Raw genomic sequence first — 24551 nt, 5'->3', positions numbered from 1 at the left:
TGACTGACACCCAGAGTCTTCCCCGTGCGGTGACTGCTGATGGGGAGGGCGGGGGGAGCATGAGGGGAGGGAGCGAGGCGTGACGTCACGATAGGTGTTGCACAAATTGAAGTTCTGCGCGTGGTAGAATGAAGAAGTTTATGAGACTGTGTGTCTCTACATGTCCGATATAAAAACGTCTTTTAAAGGCACGAATCATGTTCTGGTGTTAAGATGAAATGCGCCAGTCGGCCTCAAGGGGGCGCTGTAATGCAAATGATTGTACTGTAATGTAGTCTCTGCAGTGGTGGAGGTTATACTGCCTGTTCAGATCCCTTCGTTTAAGTAAAAATAGCAATATTACAATATAAAAATATTTAATTACAAGACATTCAAAGCAAAAATAGGTAGGATAAGTATTAAAAATCTTATTATCACCCTGTTGTTTTATGATTTAGTGTTATTAATCAGATGCAACATGATAACAGTATTTAGCAATATCATGAACTCCTCACATGTTTTGTATTTTAAATCTTAATCTGTAAAGTAACTAGCTGTAGCTCTCAAATACTACAGTGATGTATAAAATGCTCTCTGAAACGCAATGGAGTAAAAGGAGAAATCATAATTATATGGATACTATGTAAGATAGGCCTACATGAACCTTAGATATTGTATTTTAAGTCCAGTACATGGGTAAATGTGCTTTTCACCACTGAGTCAAATGGGCCATATGTTGTTTTTCACATGCTGTTCTTACGCAACTTGATGACATTTTAACATGTATCATATAAAGCGAAGTAAAAAAAGACCATATTGCTTTAGAAAGTTGGGGGAAAGGTAATTTTGGCAACATGGTTTGGCTTTTAATGTAAAGCATGGCTGTCCATGGCCTGCTGGGGTAACTTCATTCGTTAAAAGGCCATTAGAGTATCATCACCAGCCTGATTTTTTGAGACTTAAAGGCATCACATATCATGACCGGGGTAAAGCTACATGATAATTCTCATTGCAAAGTATTATCATATTGTGTAGCCTGTACGCAAGGATGGCCAAAAAACATAGCACGGTTGTTATCCTCACAGGTGTTGTTGGAAACATATTATATATGTGTATGCAAACAGACTGGATTAATGTGGTCAGGAGCCAGAGGGCAAACAGTTTTTCTTCCGTGTTTCTCTCTCAACACCAATTCTGATACCTAAACTAAGGTTATTTGCCAATACAGAGTACCAATGAGACACTAGTGCAATTTTCTTTTATTTTACTTATTTATTTTCAAAATTTTTAAATCCATACAGTTAATTGTGTGGAACTGGGATCATTTTAATGAAAAGTAGCATGAGGACCATTCTCTAAGGCTTCAAGAATAATTAATAATGCAAGACCCCATTTCACTTAATAGTACAACCTTGTTATGCATATTCATTATTCAGACAATTTTGCAATTAATCAAATGACCACAAACGAAAAAGAATTAGGGTCTTTTGGGGCCCCTGCAGGTCTAGAACCCCGAGGCAGTTGCTCACTATTCCTAATTGGTAATCCAACTTTTGATACAAGCATAGCTTTGATATTTCAGCCAAACAAAATACATAATGAAATGTACGTGCTTGGTTTTATTCATTAGGACTATATTTTAAATATCTTAATACATACAATTCTCTTTGTTTTTATTTAGGCTACTGTATATGTAAGAGAAAGGGGGAGACATTTAGAATCAAATCTGAATATAGCCCGACAAGAAATGTTTCTATCATGGGTGGGTTATGAGACAGTGGGTACCTGATATACGAAAGGCTCCGCTGCCTCTCCTACAGATGAGAAAGACAAACAGACATTGTGGTTGGTTTGCGTTTCTTTGTGGTTGTTATGCATCTTTTGTGGTATTGGGTCTCTTCGTGGTTGATTTGTGTCTCTTTTTGGTTGTTTTTGTAGTTCTTTTGGAGTATCTTTACTTTGACTTTGCATTATTTTGTGGTCTTTTGTGTCTGTTTGTGGTCATTTTGAGTCCCTTCCTGGTCTGTAGGTGTTTATTTGAGTAACATTTTGCACCTGGCTCCTGGGCCTATGCCTGGTAGGCCCATTCAGTAATCCATCCATGGTTTCTGATGTGCATATTTATCTGTTATCAGTCAGGTAATTTCATCTAAACATAATTTAGGAATACTACCAGTAACCAGCCACTTTGAATAACCTGCCTTTTGGGTAGTTCTTGACTTTTTAGCACCACCATGTGGACATCAATATCACCTCCACCTTCCTTAGCAAAATTTGGAACTAGGCATCCTTTCTGTTTAAAAAATAAAACAGAAATACTCACCACATCTAGGACAGATGCTCCACATCACTAACATATGTGACCCGTGGCGGAGCCTCCTACTCAGAAGCTGATTGTTGTAGCAAAGCCACATGATTGAAACGCATGGTGACAATTTCAAGCCTTTACAGCTCTTATCTGCATGCTCTGAATCTCAGAGGCAGTCAGAGGGAGCCACATGACTAACCACTCTGCTCCCAGGATTAACTTTATTTCTACTTGAGGCCCTCCTGTGAGAGGACCTGCAGATATGGACAGGTAGGCAAAAATCTAACATCTATTACATTTAAGTTAAATGGCATTTCTTGATCCTTTATTTAATCTGTGGGATGTATGCTTACAGAGGAAATGTCACATGGATCTTGATGTTCCTTCTCCTGGTCATCCTGGGTGTGGCCGAGACAACAGACCCTTTGACAGAATTAGGTAGGTCGTCCTACATTCCTCATTCACACTTTTCTTACATGCATCATTGCCTCATAACTTTCTTTCAAACAGAAAATATCGCTGGGAAGTTGGTTTTCTATCAGATGGAAGGAAATGCCACGTATGTGCGGGACACAGGAGAACTGGCTTCAGATGTTCCCACTGAGACCATGTTTCAACTCTTTGATCCCCAGAAGGATTTCAGCAAGGCAAAGTTCACCTATACATGGGACTTAGGGAATGGGTATGAGAACTTTGCATGTTTGAAATATAAACAAAGTTTCAACCTAAATATGTTCAACCCTCAGGATGCTTTCCTTTATCATTTCATACTTTTTTTTTTTGATGCAGAGAGGTGATCCATGGGACTGAGCCAGTTGTCCGCTATCATTACTCAGCATCAGGGAACTACACACTGCGGCTTAAAGTAGGAGTGAATGTGACCAAATCTGCACCTCCAATCACTGACGTCTACTCCACGGATGTCCAAGTGCTCGGTTTGTAGTTTTATATTTTAGTTTTTTTTTTATTTTAAATTTTAAATTTTCATTTAGCCTTACAATTTACAATGTCAAAATGAACATGACGAGGCCCCAAAGTACGGTGTCAGTCAAATGTTACACCTTCAGTAGGGGAGAACGGGGTCAGTTGGGACAGTAGTACAGTTGGGACAATGCTTTTTTAGCAAGTTAGACAGCAACTGTACCATTTGCCATGGTCATACTAGCCACTCCCTCTTCACTTTCAACCTCAAAGTGGAGACCCTCTGACTACTATTGAAATCTACAATGTGTAATTAAATTTAGGCTCTTTTGTTATTTTTCTTTCACTATACAGTTTAGTTATGCCACACACAAAAAACAAATTATTGGAAAGCTGATTTTCAGACATATCAGTTGATGCTGGTGTCCATGTTAAGTATGTTTGCTATAACTGGGACAGTTCGGACAGTAACCCGGGGGTGGCTTGGATTGTATATAGTTCCAATGTCATTACAAATCAACAATAAGTAAACAAAAACAAGACAAAGGCTTTTCCTAATTGGATAAGACCCACTGTGAAGTCACTGAGTGACGCTTTTAATCAATTAAGAGATTTAAACTGATAAGCTGAATTAAAGTAGCGCGTAAACATGCATTAACTTTGTATAGGCCTACATGTCAAGCCCTGAGCATATTCAACTATTTGACTTTTTTTTTTTTTTAACTCTCAAGTTGTTGTTATTAATATTTCTTTTTTTTCAAAATAATACAATAGCCAATAGGCTACATGTAGCGTATGGTAACTACATTGAGCTAATAGGTGCCACTAAAAGAAAAACTCAGAGGACAGCCAGATGCCACTAATTTATTAAAATAAAATAATTTTACGAATTTTTTTTTTTATCAAATATTTTCTTTTTCTTTAAGAAATGTGTGAATAAATGTAAGGTGTGCAACTTTAGACTTTTTTTTTTTTTCAATTGAATTTTTTTTTTTTTAGGAGAATTTATTCAATAAAATTGTGCCTGTCACGTTTGGGTTGGACTTAACAGACACCTGTCAATACAAAAGTGTCCCAACTGACCCCGCTCTCCCCTATCTTAGAAATTAATCCTAGAAAGTCCCTCAAAAGACTAGAGTGCCATCAGATGTACACTGCTATATTAACTGTCAAAATGGATTTATATAAAGGTATGCTATATTTTTTCCAAGTAAAATTGAGTCTTAACTAATCCAAGACAGTGACAATTTGATGATAATAACTGTGATTAATTTGTAGATGCCATTAAAAACATTGAGCTGAAGGGGCCGTCAGATTATGAGGTGTCTCAGAACACCACTTTGGCTTTTCATGTTGATGGAAGGTAAGCTGTACTTTTAAATTTTGTGTTTGCTGCAATTAAAGACAGGTTATCCTTTGAATTTGACATATTCAGTGTCAATATCATCTTATCTCTTCACCTCTTTAATATTTGAGAATTTAATTTGAAATCTGACAATTTAATATGCTTGATCAATACAGGTAAAACATTATGACACCTCTCTCCTGTACGTTTGTGTGTGTGTGTGTGCGTGTGTGTGCGTGTGTGTTAAGCCCTCCCTTGTGGGTGTGCTGGCGTTTCCTGCCAGACTGTGTTCCAGACACGACGGGGAGCTGCACGCTGACCAGGCTGTATGGAAACATCCTACGACTGAACCACACCTTCACCTCAACCGGCATTCACTGCTTGGAAATCAACGTCCGCAATGACATCAGCAAGCTGCAGACCTCCTTCAGCCTTTATGTCAGGAGGAGCAGTGAGTGGTGATGCACACAAACACAAATACGTGCAGGCCAACAGGCTATGAGACAGAGTATTGCTTTCTGAATTATATATTATTCTTAGAATAATATAAAACCTTAAAACTTGAGTGATTTTTTTCATAATCAAACATGGTCTCTATGAGAGTTTAGGAAACTCTGGACTGTATTTGTTCAAGAGGGTTCACAGTAAAAATGTACAAATCCATTCTGAGAGGATGGGTGGTTTGAATGACAGGTAGAAGAGGCCAAAATTATACTTATTGAACAGGTAAGATAACAGTGAAACCACCAGTCTGCTGTCTGCTGCACTGTCTATATATACTCTAGAACTAAGAGAAGCTGGCGTGTGGTGTCTCGAGGTGTCTCAGATAAAACCTACCATGTGCTGTGTTAGTTCCACAGACAGAGAAAGGACTTTGAAAATGGAGGAATCCAGGCAGAGATTGATCTTACAGCTCAGCGCATGTCTGCTGTGTTGAATTGATTCGCTGCTGTTGTGATCCAACTAGAAGTGATATTAACCAGCTTTTTGTGTCAGTGTCCTATTTGCTGGTAAGCAGGGACATTTGGAAATTTGGGCTTGGTATTGAAGACTTCTGTTGCTGTGGCATTTTTAAAGACAGCCATATTATGTGGTATGATTACTTACCATGCTAAACACAGTCATAAATCCATACAGAAAATAAACTGACACTCATGGGCTTTCACTTCCCATCCATGGACTGCATTGCTGTTATAGCAGAGCTTCTACTGTATGGCTTATAGGTGGAGCAGCATCTGGATCAGATCACAGATCAAAGATAACTTCTTTTTTCAGTGGTCCAGATACTGAATGAGACTTTAACATGGTTATTCACATGACTCACTTTAATTCAGATGAGCTCTTTTTCAGATATACTGCACTTTCATACCATGAATGAATGTAAAGCAGCTTAAATCCAAAGGTACTAGGTGTCATTTTCAGAAAATCCTTGATATTAATGACTCTGGTGTCCATTACATGAGCTGTCCTCAGCATCTTGTTGCTCACACTCTGTAGGTGCGAACAAGCAAACATTAGTCTGCAGAAACATCAATATCATAATATATTCGACATGCTTTGCAGTAGCACGTGCCCTATAGGAAGAAACCCAGCTCCGGGTCGGTTTTGATCCCCAAAATGGTTTTGGCAAAACCAAACAAAGACTCAAATGGCCTGCTGGTTTCACCGTGGTTTCCCATGACATTGTCACATTCTAGTTTGTTTTTATGTTCATCTTTTTGTGCTTATGTGGAGTTTGTGTTGGAGTCTTTGTGTTGTGGTGGGTGGTGGCTGTGTTTTTTTACGTAAGCGGACTTCATTTCTAAGCTATTGTTAGCTAGTGTTGCACACTGATAATGGTGTACAGGAGCTGAAGAGAAGCAAGGCATTCAGGAGTATAAGTATCACATGCTTCGGATGCCACCAAATCCTACACACTAGACCAGGAGTGCCCAACTCATTTAGTTCATGAGCCAGTATGTCTCAGTATGTCTCCGTTTTTCCACATGTGCACGTCTCCACACATTTCCTGATACAGATTCTTTTGAAATGAAGCCGCTAACTGACAATATTTAACACAATGTTCAAGATCTTTAAACATGGTCATAGTAAGTATTCATTGATATATCAGAGAACTGTATTCTGGTAAAGGTGGAAAAGCCTCTGAAGCAGAATTTCACATGAAGTACACATTATTTACCTTGCTCCTGAGTCATCTAGTGGGCCACATTCAACCTTGTGGCGTATGTTTGACACCCCTGCACTAGACCTTTAAGTGATCTGTTGACCTTCTGATACCAATATGAACAGCCTGGGTATTTAAATAGCAACTCTTAAAGCTACTTGATCATTTCCTCCTCATCATGAATATCTCCCTAACTATGATACCCAGTTTCAAATTAGAATACGTCAAAATAAGAAACACATGGAACCACATCAAAATACAAAATGAACTGCATTAAATAAGACATTGTTAAAGTGTTATTTAAAAACAACACACTCATTTTTTTCCTGTGTGAATTGCAGGTAACACCCACATGTTCTTCATCCTGTCATGCGCTGCCATTCTTGTTGCAACCTTCTCCTTTATCACAGTCATCGCCTGCCGCCCTCGTCATCACAACAGATCACAGGTATATAGAAGTGAAAGTGTTGCAGCATCTCACAATGCCAGCTTACACTGTAAAAAGCATTGTTCTGTTTTTCAGTGTAACTCTTTATTATCAAGGTTTTAAAGTGGAACAAAGTTGTGACTATAAAAGTGGTGTGATCAAACTGGGTTTAATGCATATGCACTTAGAAAAACTGGGTAAAGTTTCAGTAAAGCGATAGTTAAAGTGAAGTGCTTTATCATGTATAGCGGTAAATCATCATGAATGTGTGTTTGTCCCCATTAGCTCTGATAAGTAGAATCTAAATGCTAATAGAGAGCTTCAGTAATTGCATCTGAATACAGTTTATGACCACAAGGAGGCTGTCTGTGCCCAGAAATACATTATGTCTGTGTGGCACACAGGGAACTTTCAGATAAGTTGTTACTGGACTGACTATCATTCTTCAGACTAAAGATCTGTATATAATATAAAAGCAACATTAACAGAGTCATATATTTTATAACATTTATCTGGACATATGTGATTTTTTTTTGCAGGTTGTCACTTCCAGTAACGCTTTATTCCTGAAGAAACAAAACTCTGAAGGTCAAAGCAAGATTCTTCTTAACTTTTCCAACCTGGAGAGAGGAGAGAAGGAGCCACTCCTCATGCAGTATGGGTCTCAATACTCCTCTTAACCATCAAACTGCTCCTCTGTCTGCTCTCCATCTGTGTTCCACATTTGCATATCACCGTGTTGTTGATGTATATAGCTAAATCTGTGAATGATCAGTGCACAACACTTTTATTTTTAAATGTAAATGAAGTTGCAAAAGCAGTGCCTGTGTGTATTCAGGATCAAATTAGTCACCCATTTTCAGTAAGCATTCGGTCACATGACCTCTATATTTCCATAAAGTAGGTAATGGTGATGAACTAATGAGTTACGGAGCTTAGGCTGACATTCAAATGTACTCATAATAAATTGATAGCACAATTGCAGGCCATGTTTAAACCATGAGTGTTAATGTAAAGCATGCTGTGAATAGATTACACCACTCATTTATTTATGTTTTATTTTATTTTATTTTTTAGGGACGAGGCAATTTGATGTTAAACTGATGTGCTGCACTGAGAGTTTATAGCTACAGTTTTCTCTTGTCTCTTATAGCTGGGTTTTTCCATGTACAGGAAAGTTAAAATATACAGCACATCACACAATACTCATACATACACCAGTACACCTTGATAATTTAACAGTTTGCTAAAAATCTGAAAAAGAATTTATTTGATAACAGCCGTCATTTTGATCAATGACATGGTATTTTACAGTTGCCTTTCACCTAGTTTTTCTGTTATTGTCTTGTCTTTGGATATACCTGGAAAGAGGCTCTTGGGCTGGACTGTTACTACATGTAAATTTGAGAAAATAGGAATTAGAAAAGCTCTCAAAGCTAAGCAGATTGTATGTTTTTAGTGTGCGACAGTGATGCCACTGTACAGGCTTTTTGTCCATTATTTCCAGTGCCTGATAAGGATGTTTTATATCAATGTATAAATCTGGTTCTTGCTTTGCTTTGCCTTAAAAAAAAAGAATAAAACATGGTTCCTTTTTTAGAACCTTTGTTTCCCTTGTAGTGCTAAAAAAATAAATAAAATAAAAATGATATAATTAATTTTGCAGCTCAGTTTTGATCTCTGTCAAGTGGAAGCCAGAGATGGCACGCTGGAATTCTTACTTCTACAAACTATTGCCATCGTACAAACTGTTTTAGCAGTTCCTGTACAAAATTTCAACCATTTATATGAACAGATGATGATGCAAATGTTACAAAGATCTCAATCAAACTGCAATTTTGGAAAGCGACTGCCAAGTACATTCCCAAGAACTTCAAAATAGAAAGCAAGATGTTTTTAAGATTTAATACTTATATTTTTGTTTTTCCGAGACTTTTTTTTAAAGCTGTTTCACCTAAGAGTATTTTTTTTTTGTCAGTGTTTTTTTTTAGCTGTGAGCTGCTCCTCTATTTTCTTTGTGCATTGCATTGTGGGAGAATACTGTGCATTAAGAGCACACTAAAAAATTGTACATGTTCAGGGCATATTGTCTGCTTTGAGGATACTTCAACAGACTTCATACTAAAAATTTGCTTATATCAAACCCAGTCACCACAGTAAATGTTGTCATTGTGCGTTTCTGCAAGCCAGGGATATGTTCAATTTACCATGTAGGGGACTGTGTTGAAACTTTGTTTGTATATCAGACACAATGGTGGACTCACAAATGCAGACCAAGATGAAATCCAAGGTTCAGGGTGTTTTAATCTAGTCAGGGTCAGTACACAAAAGGCAGCACAGGCAGAGGTAACCAAATCAACAGGCAAAAACTCATTGGTCTGAAAAAAGTCAATCTCACAAGGAATACACACTGAAAATGTCCCAACCAATGTCTCTTTAAAAAAGACCCGCTTTTGTCACCACAAACTCCTCTTGATGAAAAACTCATCTCATATACATGTCATCTTCAATTTGTCACTTTAGAAATGTTGGTATGCTACATATGAAATTACAAATGTAACATATGCATACATACACATTGCCAACATTTTATTTTGGTGATTAGGTTGTTATGTCAGCATTTGTCATGGATTTGGGACACAATATAAGACTCTAATGTCATTCTAGCAGCGTGTGACAATCAAACTTGTGGACGAAGATATTTAACTGGAACAGTGAACATTTTAGTTTGCTTGTGGCAACTGGGGAAAAATCAGGGGAACAACAGAGTCATGGATTCATCCTCTGAACAGCATGAATGTCTGTAAAAACTTTCATAAACTTCCATTCAGTAGTTGTTGAAATATTTCAGTCTGGATCACCCCTTTATCACAACACACATATTACATATTGCTATATACATTAGCTGAGTACATGAGCTACTTAGCGAGACATCATTTGGCACAAAGTAATATGTGCTAATTATTGACTAAGAAAATATCAGAGTGTTGAGAGAGACAGAGTTGAATAAAATTTAACTAAAAAGGAGAAAATCCTTGAATCTTTCCAACCGCGCTGACGTTAGTCAGATTATTTTTATACCGCTGAGTACCTTGATGGTGTTTAATGACAGCTCGTCCTCTGTTTGAGATGTCACAACATTATTAATTGTGAGTTGTCTGATGAATGCCAGCTGTCAAAGACGCTGCGGAGAACTGCAGGTGCTTAGATGAATACCTACCACTTCAATCAGACAATCGACCTTGAGCTTAAACACTGCTGTGGTTAAAGTGTGCAGCTTACCACAGTTTTTTAGCAGAAGAACATTTAACGGACCTGGCTTTTAACTCTGTTACATTCACTCACATTTACTGAAGCTGTATTATGTATGAAAGTGTGTGGTTGGGCAGACTCTCAAAAATCATTCATAAAAGAATAAACCTAAAATAAATGCTACATCTTCAATCACTGGTGGGTAGCTGTCGAAATAAAAATCAGACATGTAGAAGATGAAGATTCACTAAGAGATTTAAAGTTTCTGATGTGGCAGCTTGTTTCTCTGGATTGCTGTTTGGTTTAAAACAAGGTCCTTGGTGCAAGGACAATCTCTTATTACAGCCCAGTCGCCAGAGCAAGGTGTTGGCATTGTACATTTCTGCAAACCATGGATACATTACATTTGTACATTTCATATGCATCCTACCAACATTTCTGAAGTAATGTTGTTGTGATTACATAAGCTGACTTTGTCACTGGGAGGTGGAGGGGATGGTGAATGGTGTGACACATAAGCCAGATGACTGCCGAGGTGCAGACCATCGTTTCAGACCAACAATAAAACCGTTGATGGCATTTCCAGCCTTGAGTGTGCCACCAAAACTAGGTATTTTAAGACAAAACATGATCTTTTCCTAAACATAATAGTGTTTTTGGTGCCTGAACACAACCGCACATTAACTGCAGTGTTGTTAAAAACATAATGAAATGTAAAGTTTTAACATATCCACTACTTAATAAAGTACAAATCCATGGTTTGCAGAAACAGACAATGGCAACATTTATTCTGGTGGTTTGGCTGTAAATAATCTACATATAAATGCCCAGCTCCCCCAAACACACCCTAAATGTAAAACAGCTTGTGGGCATACCAGTAAGCACAACAGGCTTAAAATCTATGAGCATAAATACAAAAAAAAGTAAATTTAAGGTTTTGCATGTGTTCCTGGTTTTGTATCAAACACCGACTAGGTGTTAATTTATCAGCTTTATCGGCCTGAGCAAAGCAGCTTAAGCTGATGTGGTGAACATGTTAGCAAATGGTTGCCCATTTACACATACAGCAGATACAGAGTAACATAGGCATTCATTCTGAGGCATGTTTGTTGCCACCTGATCAATGTAAGTCCAATATTCACTCTCCTTTTAGCCCATTTTTGGTCTCCACCAGCTCCTTAAGGAAACGTGTGGCTCCTTAGCTGCTAACTGCCCCACTATGGTCAGTTGCTGGTCAGGCAGTGTGCTATAGTTTTATCACAGTTAATTCAGTGAAAACAGCTGCCTGCTGTGGCTAAAAGCAATGCTAAGTTGCGAGAGAACGAAAACATTGGGCCTCATTTACCAATATCTTCTTTAGTTTTTCCTAAATTTCAATAAAAGTCTATGTTATGACAACTAGTTTCATGATGTGTCAGCACAAAATGTGTGTAAGAATGATCTTGAGTGTGCGTAGATTACTGTTCTTAAAACAGGAACAAAGCGAAGAACAAATCACAAATAAGAATACATTGGTGAACGTCAGAATCTTCTTAGAAACTGCGTAAGTGCGTTTTAAGAGAAAATGTTGTTGTAAGAATGGTTGGTGAATGAGGCCGAATGTGAAGGTCTCTAGTCACTGAAAAAAAGCCTGTACATTTATTCAAAAGAACATAATTCTCCACTTCATTATATCTATTTTTATTTAATAACTTGTGTCTGTCACACCTCCTCACCTGGTGGTCATGGAAGGTTTGTACGCTGTTTTAGATTCAAAGTCATTTGCTTGTAGTCTTTTCATCGTGTGTACTAAATCATCAACTTTACATCTTGCCACAGTATAAATAAACCAACTATTAATCAACCAACCTTGTTTTATCCATTTATTCAGCTTTTAGAGTCAGACATAAAACACAGGCTAATAAAGTATGCACAAGTACAGACTGGCCTTGGACATCTTCTTTTCCATCTCCATGGCCATTATTGATTGAATTCAGCTCTGCATAGCCAGATGGAGCCAGAGACTTTTATGTAATTGCTTTTTTTTCTTTCTTTCATCCCACATAAAAGGCTACAACATACAGAGCATGCTGTGCCATTGGAAATGACATGTTGTGAAGAGAGGGACAAAGAAGTGCCTAACACTATGGCATGAACATTCAAGCGGCATAAATTGTGTGCCCGCACAAGGCCACCTGAAAAACATCCCTGTGTGAATTATACAAGTCAATCAGACGACTTTGCCCCGAAATCATAGTGTAAAGGCTGCAGCAACAAAACCCTAATCCTGTACATGGAGACTCATATCAGTCCAATGTCACGATTTCTTTGTCTTATATTATCCAGTATTATCCAGCAACCTCAACAACTACAAGTAAAGGTAATTTCAATTTAGCTTCCTTTTCAGTGAGCTTGGCATTTGACCCCTTTCTTAAGCAACATAATTAGGCCACTGTAAGCATTGCATGTAGTTACATCATGAGTAACGTGTCCTTTTTTTCTCATTGAATAGTCTCCCGTTTTAAAAAGATATTCAAAAGGAAATTGTTTAATTACTGTATGTATGTTTGGCCACGACAGTATTAGTCTTGCTAATATTATCTTAGCATAGAGAAAATGGAGCCATCAGGTGCTAATGTTAACGTTAAGGTCGTGTTTACACCAAAAACAATCTGCTGAAAATGGAATTGTTTCTTATTTTCATTTTGAAAAAAGTTCTGCGTTCAGATGACAACGTTTTGATAACAATTGCCGTTCACAGGGATCCGCAAAAATACAAAAAACGCTGTAGCATACATGCCAGGCCAGTAGTCGGCAATTTAAGTGAAGTTAAATTAGTCCCATAGCGCTAACCTCAATAATATTAAAGAAGTAGAATTTGGAATAACAACTATGCTAACTAATATTAGACTCCATGGAAATAACATTAACACCTAACATTACATCCAAATTGTGATGGGGTTCGCTTAAAGCTACCCTTACCTTTCTTGCATTTCACACAGCACTTAGAAAAAATTTGAACATCCACAACTCCACCTCCCTTCAAAGGCCTACTCCTCCCTCCTCCATTACGTCCTCATTACGTCTATGATAGACGTAGGCGTTGGCAAGGTAACAGAGATACACGGAAGAGGAGAGCGAATGTAACGTTACAACCAAGACAGTCAAATGCAATCCCAGAGTTTTAAAACTCCACCGGAGTCAGTGATGACTTATGAGTTTCAGAATACGGTTACAGTGCTGTTAGATAGTAGCATTAACGTTACTAGTAAGTGGAAATGCAAAGAAAGATAACGTTAATGTTTCAGAGGCTACGCTACAGTAAGCTAACGTTAGCCATTAGCAACTGGATGCTGTGTTGTCATATAATGTTATATGTTATATTAGAAGCAAACTAAACATAAGTTTGACTGTGATGACTGATGAGTTTCAGAAAAAAGTTACAGTGCTAATGTTAGACAGTAGCATTAAAGCTGCAGTAGGTAGAAAGCCTGAAAACGGTTGATTTTTGAGTCTCATCTGAGTTAGGTTTCGTTCGTCTCCGCCCTGAGCCCCTCCTACCAGATGAGCACACGAGTATTTTATCCTGCTTGGTTCTATTTCTCCCTCTCACCGCGCAGCAGCCCTCCCCATCCCTCCCTCGCGGCCCCGCACATACTCCTGAGCCTCACTCTCCCTCACCGCGCAGCAGCCCGCCCCATCCCTCCCTTGTGGCCCCGCACATATACCTCGAAGCTCGGCTCTCCCTCTCCGTGCAGCAGCCTTCCCCATCCCTCCCTCACGGACCTGCACATACTCCCTCGGCTCGGCTCTCACTCTCTGCGGAGAGCCCTCGGCTCCGCTCCCACAGCTGACCCTTGCGCCCTGTGCCCTGCGGCCGGGCCCAGCCCCACCTCACCCTTCCCTTCCCTCCGGGGCTCCGGGGAACCGAGTTCTGTCTTCCTTTTTTTGGGTTTAGCCGTGTAGGCAGTTGTAGCCAATGCTGGAATAACTATTTTACCTGGTGCACTGTTCGCCATTGCCGCTTGCTCTCCCCTTCTGCCGGCGGCACAGGAATGCGCATATGCAGTAGAACAGCCAATAGGAACGCAGTGGTCTGAGCTGACCTTTGATTGGTTGATGCACATCGGCACAATACTGATTCCTTAGAGGCTGAACACAGAGCCATGGTGAGGTGCAGAAACCAATTGTTTGTCACTTGATTTACATTATGCTCAGAAGATATTATAAAATTTTTACTCAGTTATACCAAAATAATGTTGCCTACTGGAGCTTTAACGTTACTAGTAAGGGGAAACGCACAAGGAAGATAATGTTAATGTTTCAGAGGCTACACTACAGTAGGCTAACATTAGCCATTAGCAACTGGATGCTGTGTTGTCATATAATGTTATATGTTATATTAGAAGCAAACTAAACATAACGTTACCTGTCCTGCACAGTCGAACGTAACCCCGGAGTTTTGAAACTTATCCGGGGTCAGTGATGACTGATGAGTTTTATGATATGACGTAAACGCTAACGTTAGCTAGTACTGGTGACTGGCAACAAATAAGGAATAATACAGAGGCTCAGGCATTGGTCTGAGTTTTCGTAGAACCATATGAGAATGGAATAATTATGAGTTTTTATCTCTGTGTGCCATCAGCTTATTAATAGGATTTTAACCTAAACAAAGAAAAGCGTAAAATTTCCAGCTCAACCTTCTTTGGCTAATTAACAGTCTCAAACTTGACATAAAGTCATATAAGGTTATCATTACACTACTCTAACTAAGGCGTGTGGACAGTCAAAAAGTTAGCAGTCTGGAGTACACCATGTCAAGCATGTACCATTAAGGCTGACTCCTTACTGCAGGGGCCTTGGGTTCAAGTTCAGCCCAGGGCCCTTTGCTGCAGGTCCTCCCCTGTCTCTCCCCTTTTGTATTTGTCCCTGTCTTTTAATAAAGCATGAAAAACAGCAAAACATATCTGAAAAAATTGGCATTCGTGTGCATGAGTCACACAAATGACCTATCTTGCATTCAAAATGATGATGTTTTGCTAAAAGGTGACAAATTTGCACTCCTAATTAGTGGCAGCCCAAGAAATTTTTCATAAGGGTGGCCAGATGGGCCACTGAAAGTCACTGGTTGGCACACATAAACCAAAAGCTGCAACTGAATTTCAGGAATTTAATTAAGCTGTTGAAGTATGTAGCCGTCATTTCAGGGTGTTGCAATGTTGTGATAACAGCAGTTAATGCAAATTCAGCCAGTCGCCATGAATTCTGAACAACCTTGCAATTTTGTTCAATCACCTCAACTTTACTGCAAATTTGACTATTTAAATGGATAATCTTTCATAGCACAGCAGCAAATGCACCAAGGGGGACCACTGGGACGCCACTGCTTTTGATTATCCTAAGACAAAGAGATACATTTGACAGACATATGGACCCACAACTTTCATTGCACATTTTATCTAATTGCTTGTTCAGTTTTGCTCAGATTCAGCAGCCCATATTGTGTTTAATGAGCTGCTTAAAGTATTTTATTAGGCTGGATTTTATTAGAGCTTATATATCCTTTAACAAACACATAGTTTCAGCCCTACTTGAGGAATTGTCAGAGCACTATGTGGTTGAAAAGAGCTGCCTTGTCAATGTGACGCCACCCCGACCTTTCAACCTCTCTCATCTGTTAAGTGTCGCTATTGCCACCCAGGACACCTGTTGTTGTTGTCTTGACCCAAGCCTTGAGCCTAAAGATCCCGCTCAGCCTGTGTAATTAACTCGTCACTCCTGTGTCACCTCACCAGCTTAACCGATACTGCTGACATGAGGCAATGTGGTTTTAAACTGATGTAGATTTCCCACTAAACATGAACTATCACACATTAAGCGAATAATCAAACACCAATTTTATGTAAATTGGACTACAGAAAGCACTGATTAGCAGGAAACTTGCAATGTAATTGCTGACAGATAAAACACAGACATTTGCAAATTTATTTTGCAGCAGCATTTTTCTTTATTTTCCACATTTTCATTCATTGGCAAAGCAAATGATATTCAACACTTGGAAAACATGAAATGGCACTTTAGTCTCCATACAAAGGCCACAAGACAAAACAGAGAATGCCTTATAGATGTGCTCAAAACAGACATGACATATAAAAACTATATTTTTTCTGGACACAGAGACATATGGACACAATATAAAATTACACTCTACATACAAATGATTAATGTACATTTAAAAAAAAAAGCATTTTTGAGAGTATTGATCAGTCAAATCTGTTACATTTTCTGCCGGATGCTTTGTTAGACAATCCACTGCAACAATGGTACAAGTAAAAATATATCACAACATTAAAGCTATGAATATATTTCCAACATGATTTGTCATTTAAACAGGTTTTGTTCAAATGGGAAAAAGGCAAGGAAAAAAGCACTGTGATAGACTCACTAATATCACTGGTATGACTTACGTATGCCAAGAATAAAGCTTCCCAACAAGGTCTAGTTTTAACTTATATCAAAGCTGGAAAACTAATTTAACAATAGTATTTCTACCAGAAAATTAAGCCTATTGTATAATAATCCAATACCAGCTTTAACACATAACAGATAAAGAGCCAAAATTGTACTTTTCCAGGTATCTTCCCCTTAAAAATGACTGAAAATGTCAGGATCGGATATGTGATTGATGCTGGCACTAAGCCCATTTCCTAGTTAAGGAATAGACATAACATTAGCCAGACCTTTAATCTTTCCTCACTCCCACACTGCACGCAACACCAACTCACATGTCAATGCCGAACTGTCAGCGACTCTGGACCTTGTAGTAGTAGCAGCACATGCGTGCGTCTGTGCCAGACTAGAGTGGATTTTCATTACTTCAGAGCTTTCAGAGTGTGGAGGGAGGGGTGTGTGGGAGACTGTGTGGGGATGATGATGTATATTATGTCTTAGCACTGATACCTGAGGGGACCTTTTACCGTGGTGGTGGGTGTTTTGAAGGATTGAAGTACCTTAGTCATGGCGAAGACTGAAATGTTAGTACATTGCCCTCTGATCGCCAGTTGTAATAAAACAGACACCAGCCATCACATAAACCGTAAATATCTCTTTGTGCAAAGCAGATAAAATCAAGTTTTTACAACTCAGTGTTTAATGTAAAGTCCATAAACTGCCTCGCAGTAAGAGCAGACAATAAAATAATGCTGAGTGGATGAAAACACCAGCTAATCTACACAGAGGCAGACATGAGTTTTAAGCATTGGGCAGTCGCTCCTGACACATCTCCAAAGGCCGCTTGAACGCTCCTCTCCCAAAAACTTCAACGTTGGTCGCTAGCCAGGAGATCACATTCCCAGGGATATAAGAACTGCAGTTAGCCATGGACTGGATCTCGACCGGCTTCAGGACACGGTCCCAAATATTTACCTGACTCAGCTCGCCCACGAAGGCCTGTCCGGCATCAAAGCGCCCGCCCACCACGTCCTGTAAGAGCCATAAACAGCAGGATGTGAATTTGAAAAGCATCAACGATATAATCAAAGGTGATCACCTCTATGAGATAGAGGAAGTAGTCTGTGGGACTATGGGTGGACCGGTCATTAAACGTTTGGGTTTAATGAGTCCTTTATTCCTTGCTTCGTTCAATGCTGCAGATGTTGAAGCACCTAAAATGGTGCAACGTGTGTAAATGTCTATAAATATCCGAGATGCCACTGATAGGATGGTCACTACAATGTTTGAATACCCCACTTTGCACACTATGGCTGTATTTGGAATTACATGCTAATAATAATAATAATAATAATAACATACCACTTACAACGTACTTCCTACTACACACTCAATCTGTATGTATCGCATACTGCGGACTAAATGAACAATGGCTGATGAGAATGTCATTAGTATTCATAAATTTGGTCATAAACCAAAGTATTGGACTAACTACAATTTTGACCTGATGGCAGAGCTGCATAAAACCTCAGGGGATCATCAAAGTGATGTCAGCTCATCCTGAGGGGGCCATGAATATCTGGACTAAATTTCATGGTAGTCAATCCAACAGCTGTTCAGATATTGTTGTGGAAGTTTTTCTCTTAATAAAATACAAAGCATGAATTCACTGAGAGCATCTGTCTTTTCTGATTTTTTACTGCAATAAACAGAGTTTGTATTTGCAAATCCACGTCTCCCACCTTGTCAGACTGACAAAGGGAGCTACTGAAAGAGGTTCAGAAGAGGCACTTATACACAGAGGCATGTATCACGAACGTTGTTGACAGGTGTCCTTAAACACATAGTGTTTTGTCTGTGGATTCACAACATTATGTGTCTGAACTCGGCTTTGGTTACAATAACATAGGCTAGGAGGCTGAAGGTTGAATTCCACCACTGCTTCTAAAAACATCTACTGTGATGCAACAGTTAAACACTTTCACACAGGAAGGACGAAAAGACAAGGTCTATAGGCGTAATAAAAGGCAGTGTGACTGTGACATAATCGCAAGTGCATATGATTTTAAACTGCCAATACAGGCATTTAAGTCAAAACAACAAATGTCAGCCTCACTGTGGCACTACAAAAACAGTCATAGGATCACTGATATCATTAGGGCACATCATCTGGGAACCATGAATATCTGTACAACATTTGATTACAAGCAGTTTAATAGATGTTAAGATTTTTTATAAATATATACACATAAATGTCTGTACAAAATTTTAAGGCAATCAACCCAATAATTGTTGAGATATTTCAGTCTGAACCAAAGTGGTGGACTGGCAGACTGACATCATCACTCAGAGCTGGTACTGTGGCTAAAAACACAATTTATCATTCAGTTGTGAAAACAAAAATCCATTAGATTTAATTTGAATTTGCTGCTTTTCACACTTCGCTGTCCGCCACATAGCTACAAAATGTCCTCCTGATAAGAACAACCTTCAAACACTGATTTGATTTCCACAGAAGTTGACAGACTGATGCAGCTCACTCTGACATTTTTTAATAATGCACAGATTGGTCCCAAGGGAGACTTCAGCATCTGTGGGCGGTGACAGGCTTACCATTGTCCTGTTAATTGTGTTGCCATGATAACCTGTCACCATCTTATTACCGCTGCTTCAGGTCGGCTTCAATTTTCTTGTTTCCATCTGCGGTTTGCAAAGGCGCTCCGTAAATAACACTGCTTATTAACAGAACTACTTGACATTGCACTTGGAAGTGTCTGTCTTGTGATAATGTGAAAGTGCTGCACTAGGTAGTTGATGTTGCATTATTAGCGTTCTACTTTGTGTAAAAAATGAATATGGAAGAAAAGGCGTTGGTGATGTAATTCCAGGTAAGTGGCTGCTTTCTTTCACCATGACAAAAGAGTTAGAGTGATGACATAGCTGTCAAACACATACTGCACTTCAGTACCTGCTCCTGCCCGAGGATGATGACCCCTCCGGGTTTGATGGGGTGCCAGGCCGCCAGGTTGTCGCCAGTTCCCAGCTTCTCTCCATCTTGGTAAGCGTCCCATTGGCCGTCCCGTGTGGTCCAGCAGATGCAGATGTGGTGCCACCTTCCATCACGTACCTCCAAGGGCAACTGGGCGACCTGTGGTCAAATACAATGTTAAGTTGTGGTTTGCTTACATATACATGGTTGCTGAAGGAAAACTGTACAAGCTGTAGTAAGAGATAGTTTGTGATGCTGAAGTTAAAGTTCCCCTCTAGAATTTTTTTTTAAATACTTTGCTATCATAAATATTTCGTGTACCATTGTTTTCCCACACAAAAGTTTAAAATAAAACTAATCAAAGGGGCTGGAAGCAGATCTTTTCTTTCTCCCGCATTGAAAAATGCAGGCCCCTGCTCATGCTAGGTGGGCCAGTAAAAGAGCAGTGTATATCAAAATGGCTAGCGTCAGCATTAGGAGACTTTAGAGAGATTCAGCCATACATGTTTGACCCTCAGTCAGACTCAGATGCGGAGTCTGTTGTGCGCCAAAATTAGCGACTAGCAGACGTATCAGAACTGCAAGTGTAGTTAGCATCTTTCATTTATTTGGTTGGTTAGTTTGTTAGCTTGTAGGCTAACTGGCAGTGGCTGACACAACATTAGTGGTTGTAAAACATACAATAATATCTGCTACGAAGGGGTTTTTGGTAGATGGTGGAAGGAAGTTCCAGGGTCCGGTTTACACCCAAAAACTGCCCACTCTGTCATGTTTGATGTCAAAACGTTCAGCTACGCTAATGCTAACTCTGCTCTGCGCTGGAGGTTCCTGGTTTCTTTGTTGGTATTGTGTCAAAGTCTGTTTCCCCATAGATATATTTACCCTGTATTAGACAGCAATTTGCTTTCATATTACGAAACTTAGCTAGTTTGTTTGGCGTATATTTGAACATTTGAACAGACATCGCCCCCTTCAGTAGAGGAATGTGAAAACACTTCTCTAGTGACAAACTTTGCACAGATTCAAGTTAGTAAAGTCAAGGTCAGACATCTTAGGGGGCATAAACTGAAGAAAAACACAATTTGAGTGGTGAAGGACATAAACATTTTATCATATAACCATAAAAGTTAAGTCACTTTAGGAAACCATAAACTTCTTGCCTTGTCATTGATGAGCAGCTCTATTGGGTTGTTACCCCATTCGATCAGCACAATCTCATTCGCTTGGCCCGGCACGCCATAAGAGAAAGGCGTCCCTATGCCAGGACTGGTGCTGGACTTGATCCACATGCAGAGTGTGAAGGCGTACATCTCTGGCAGGCTCTTGGTGATGCGGCCGTACAGGTAGTTGGTCCTCTGGGGGAGGGACAGCTTAAACTGCTCTGGGGACTTGAAGTCTCCTCCTCCTGTAGTGACGCAGAGATAGACAGAAGAGAAAGAGACAGGATGGGAGAGGTGTGCCGTTAGGTGTTTCCTTAAACCGTTAATCACTGCTACGGGGTGAAAGCAAGGGAACAACAGCCTCACTTCTGTTTCTGTTTGATACACAGACAGACGTGATGTAAAACCTCAACAAAGGACCCTTTTATATAAAAACTGTTCATGTCTGCCACCCCATCTCTGATTCATCAAACCCCCTCAACTCTTTTATTCCCCTGCGTGCCTTCCTCTGCCTCCTCTCCATTAGATGTACATCAGGTTGCATCCAGTCTCATACTATATGTTTTCCTTCTGAGCAATGCCGTTTTCAATTTACTCCTCCTCTCTACTACCCACCTGATTATCTCAAAACAATATCTCTCTTGATTTTATCTGTACACTTATGCTGATGTGAATTTAACAGTTGCTGAATGACATCTTTTACCTTTCTCCAGCTCACTGATCCTCTCTACCAGGGCGTTCAGTGTGCTCTCTGTCTTCAGCCTGTAGGCGGCTGTGGCATTGGACAGCATGCTCTTCTCCTCCTCCAGGTTGCTGACTTTCTTCAGGAGCTGCTTCTCCAACTCCCCAAGCCGTCGCTGCAGCAGGTCGCGGAGTTCACTGGGGAACGCAGCACCGGATATATTGGCCCGCAGCTGCTGTTGCTAGGGGAGGATGGACAGGACAACATGAGGAGGAAGTGCACAGAGATGGTCAAAGACATTGAGCCCCCTCGATCCCCCACTCCTGCAAGTGGTGACTTACATCACAGCTCTATGACGTACCTCTGTATGATGGATTGACGAGTCTCCTAATCTAGTTTCAGGACTGTATGAGGTCTTGGCCAGTTTTCCAATCCTGTTTTATGAGAACTTTAATTTATACTTTTATGTAAGTATGGCAAAAATTCACCATCATTCTTTTTAAACTAGAACTATGCCCATTTTCAAAACTCAAACATGCTATTCTCATGGTTTAAAACAGTCTAAAAAATAGTAAACAACTATCCAAATCAAAAAGTTGGAGTGCTAAAACTCAAATGTGTGATGTCATAGGGTATAAAGTTTGAAGCTCCTCCATAAACAATGAATTGGGAAAGATGTTGTAGATGACACCGAGAGCACCCAGGGGACTGTTCTGAATATATGGGTACATTTTCTGTTTTACAAGTGAGAACACTACAATAGAATGAAGCCCATTTGGGTATAAAAAGAAAACAAACATTCTGTGGGTCCACAAAATCAGTCTCCCGTGGATTCAGACTTTATACTTCACGACATCATAAGTTTGACATTTGCTTCTCTGGTTTCTGGCTTTGACAAAGAGTAGCTCATGTTCACAGATATTGATTGAAAATTCCTAGGCTATGAAAATAACAGATTGGATTTTTTTAATTTAGCTGGTGTTCCCCTTTAAAGCACTGCACTGGTCGGACGAGCATAATACCAGACACATAACACACGTCACATAATCGGCCGTGCGTAATAGGAAGTTTAAAGCTGTCCAATTAAACAATTAATCTGTTTTTCACGGATACTTCTGTTTGCTCACCACAATACTTTACCTAATGATTCTCAGAAGAGCCAGTCTACTACAGAGCAGTGAGTCGGCATGATGTGGTAATCCTATAAATCCGCTCCGAGAATCAAACTGTGCTTTTACGCAGGGATTTGGCACTGAGGGCACGCTGTGCGCATTTGTTTCCAACTTACCTCCAAGTTCTCCAACCGGTCCTTGAGCCCTTGCATGGTCTTTCCCAGACTGTCGATGGTGTCATTTGGATCTCTGGGAACATCCCCCATTGTGTTTTGCTTTTCTTTGCCCCAGGGAGCCCCCTTTTCGTACTTTCCCTCGTCGGTGGCTGAGGCGCAGAGGGACAGTTTGGTGGTTAGCTCGTTGATGGTGCCTATCTGTTTGGAAATCGTTTCTTTTTGCTGTAAAATTGTCTCTCGCAGCTGCATGACAGTATTTCTGAGCTCCTCTTCCTGGCTCCCGGCGTTTAGTTCGGGTAACAGTGTCACAGGGCAGCTGGCATCGCCGCTGAGGGGTATCGCCCTGCAGATGTATCGCTTTCCATCGTCCACCTGGCTGCTCGGTGGTTGACCGCAGCTCAGGGCACACAAGCATAACAATCCATACAGGAGTAAAAACATACCGGCGGCGTTTACCGTAAAGCAAAGTCAAAGGGAAAGTAAAAAGCCAAACACTGAACCCCGAGCACTCTCTAACTAAACGCACTCCTAAGTTGGGTGCGTAAAACTTTACCCCACACAGGTATACCCAAAAACATCACGTATAACTATTTCTACAGAGTAGCGCCATCCCTGATGAGCAAAATGAAGAAATTCCGAGCAGAAAATCCGATCACCAGTGACTCGGTCAGTGTAAGCCCGCTTAATGTGGCTTGTGTTATTTCTGGCCAAACAGAGCGCGCAGTGTGGTGCTGATCGGACAGCTCCTCTTAGGAAAGAGGATTACCAAAAAAAGGTGTCTGTAGAAGCTCCCGGATTGGTTGTAGTAGGTTGACGTCACCAAGCAGCTGGGTCAGACATTTGTTGATTTATTTATTTGGAAAGTTAATTAAGCAACGAAGAGTGAGGAGTTAATTATCTCATATCAGTTAAGATGATGAGTGGGGGGTGCCATGCACCAGCACCGGAAAGGTGTGATCAATTTTTGTTGCATCTCAGTATGATTTCATGCCCCCATTTTGTTCTCATTTATGCTGATGTCCTCTGGTTCTCTGGTTTATTTATTGCCGCAGATAGCAGTTGTTAATTAAACATTGAGCTCTAGTCAGAGTTAAAATGATCTCAATGTTCATGCGGCCAACACTCTTATCAAAATATGTTTGAACCAAATGAGGCTTGGGTAACAACCATCTTAGGGATGTGTGGGACAAATTTTATTTCATTCACTGTGATGTGTGCAACTTGTTTGGTTTTAGATGACTAAATCTGTAATTAGGAAAGCATCTAAAAGTCATTTTTGGAGGAAAATGATGAAGAGGAGGGAGAGTCACACCATCTCCTTGAGGAAAAAAAAGCTAAATTGTTTAATTAAGGAAAATGCTAAGTCAGCTTCTAGCTGCAATACAGTTTTGGCAAGTTGGTCCATTTATTGTAACAGCTAAAATTTGATGGTGATCTGGCGTGGCTTGAGCACTCCTCTTCACATCCAGATCCTCAGCTACCTCTTAATCTCATCTCATCACCACCACCAGCGTCTAGACTCCATCAGGGGGTTTTCCTAATCTACTACGTCTTTACCACTTTTCACTTTTCTTATACTTATCTGTACATATAAATATATATTC

The 24551-nt window shown here is 39.9% G+C and overlaps 2 protein-coding genes across 2 annotated transcripts; one reads left to right on the top strand and one right to left on the bottom strand.

Annotated features, from left to right (window-relative positions):
• Positions 1–2468: 2468 nt before the first annotated feature.
• tmem130 (transmembrane protein 130) lies at positions 2469–8762 on the top strand. Its single transcript, XM_033612150.2, has 8 exons — positions 2469–2557; positions 2643–2725; positions 2798–2969; positions 3077–3222; positions 4487–4571; positions 4802–5004; positions 7059–7165; positions 7684–8762. The coding sequence occupies exons 1-8, from the start codon at positions 2550–2552 to the stop codon at positions 7822–7824; spliced, it is 945 nt and encodes a 314-aa protein (XP_033468041.2). The 5' UTR covers positions 2469–2549; the 3' UTR covers positions 7825–8762.
• A 7599-nt stretch (positions 8763–16361) lies between these two features.
• On the bottom strand, positions 16362–23673 carry LOC117246897 (neuronal pentraxin-2). The gene is made up of 5 exons (XM_033610914.2): positions 22948–23673; positions 21681–21900; positions 20978–21222; positions 19797–19976; positions 16362–17860 (listed from the first exon to the last, which is right to left on the bottom strand). Exons 1-5 carry the CDS (start codon positions 23386–23388, stop codon positions 17630–17632), a joined length of 1317 nt encoding a protein of 438 aa, XP_033466805.1. The 5' UTR covers positions 23389–23673; the 3' UTR covers positions 16362–17629.
• Between the last annotated feature and the right edge of the window lie 878 nt (positions 23674–24551).

This window comes from Epinephelus lanceolatus, chromosome 21 (assembly GCF_041903045.1).
Source record: "Epinephelus lanceolatus isolate andai-2023 chromosome 21, ASM4190304v1, whole genome shotgun sequence".
Lineage (NCBI taxonomy): Eukaryota > Metazoa > Chordata > Actinopteri > Perciformes > Serranidae > Epinephelus > Epinephelus lanceolatus.
This window is presented reverse-complemented; position numbering and strand designations above follow the sequence as displayed.

Excerpts from the sequence above, each read along its gene's own strand:
- tmem130 (XM_033612150.2), top strand. Across the intron at positions 2,970-3,076 it reads ACATGGGACTTAGGGAATGG|AGAGGTGATCCATGGGACTG; the intron begins GTATGAGAACTT and ends TTTTTGATGCAG. Across the intron at positions 5,005-7,058 it reads CCTTTATGTCAGGAGGAGCA|GTAACACCCACATGTTCTTC; the intron begins GTGAGTGGTGAT and ends TGTGAATTGCAG.
- LOC117246897 (XM_033610914.2), bottom strand. The coding sequence starts at position 23,388 with ATGTTTTTACTCCTGTATGGATTGTTATGCTTGTGTGCCCTGAGCTGC. Across the intron at positions 21,901-22,947 it reads ACCGGTTGGAGAACTTGGAG|CAACAGCAGCTGCGGGCCAA; the intron begins GTAAGTTGGAAA and ends ATCCTCCCCTAG. Across the intron at positions 21,223-21,680 it reads GATCAGTGAGCTGGAGAAAG|GAGGAGGAGACTTCAAGTCC; the intron begins GTAAAAGATGTC and ends GCGTCACTACAG.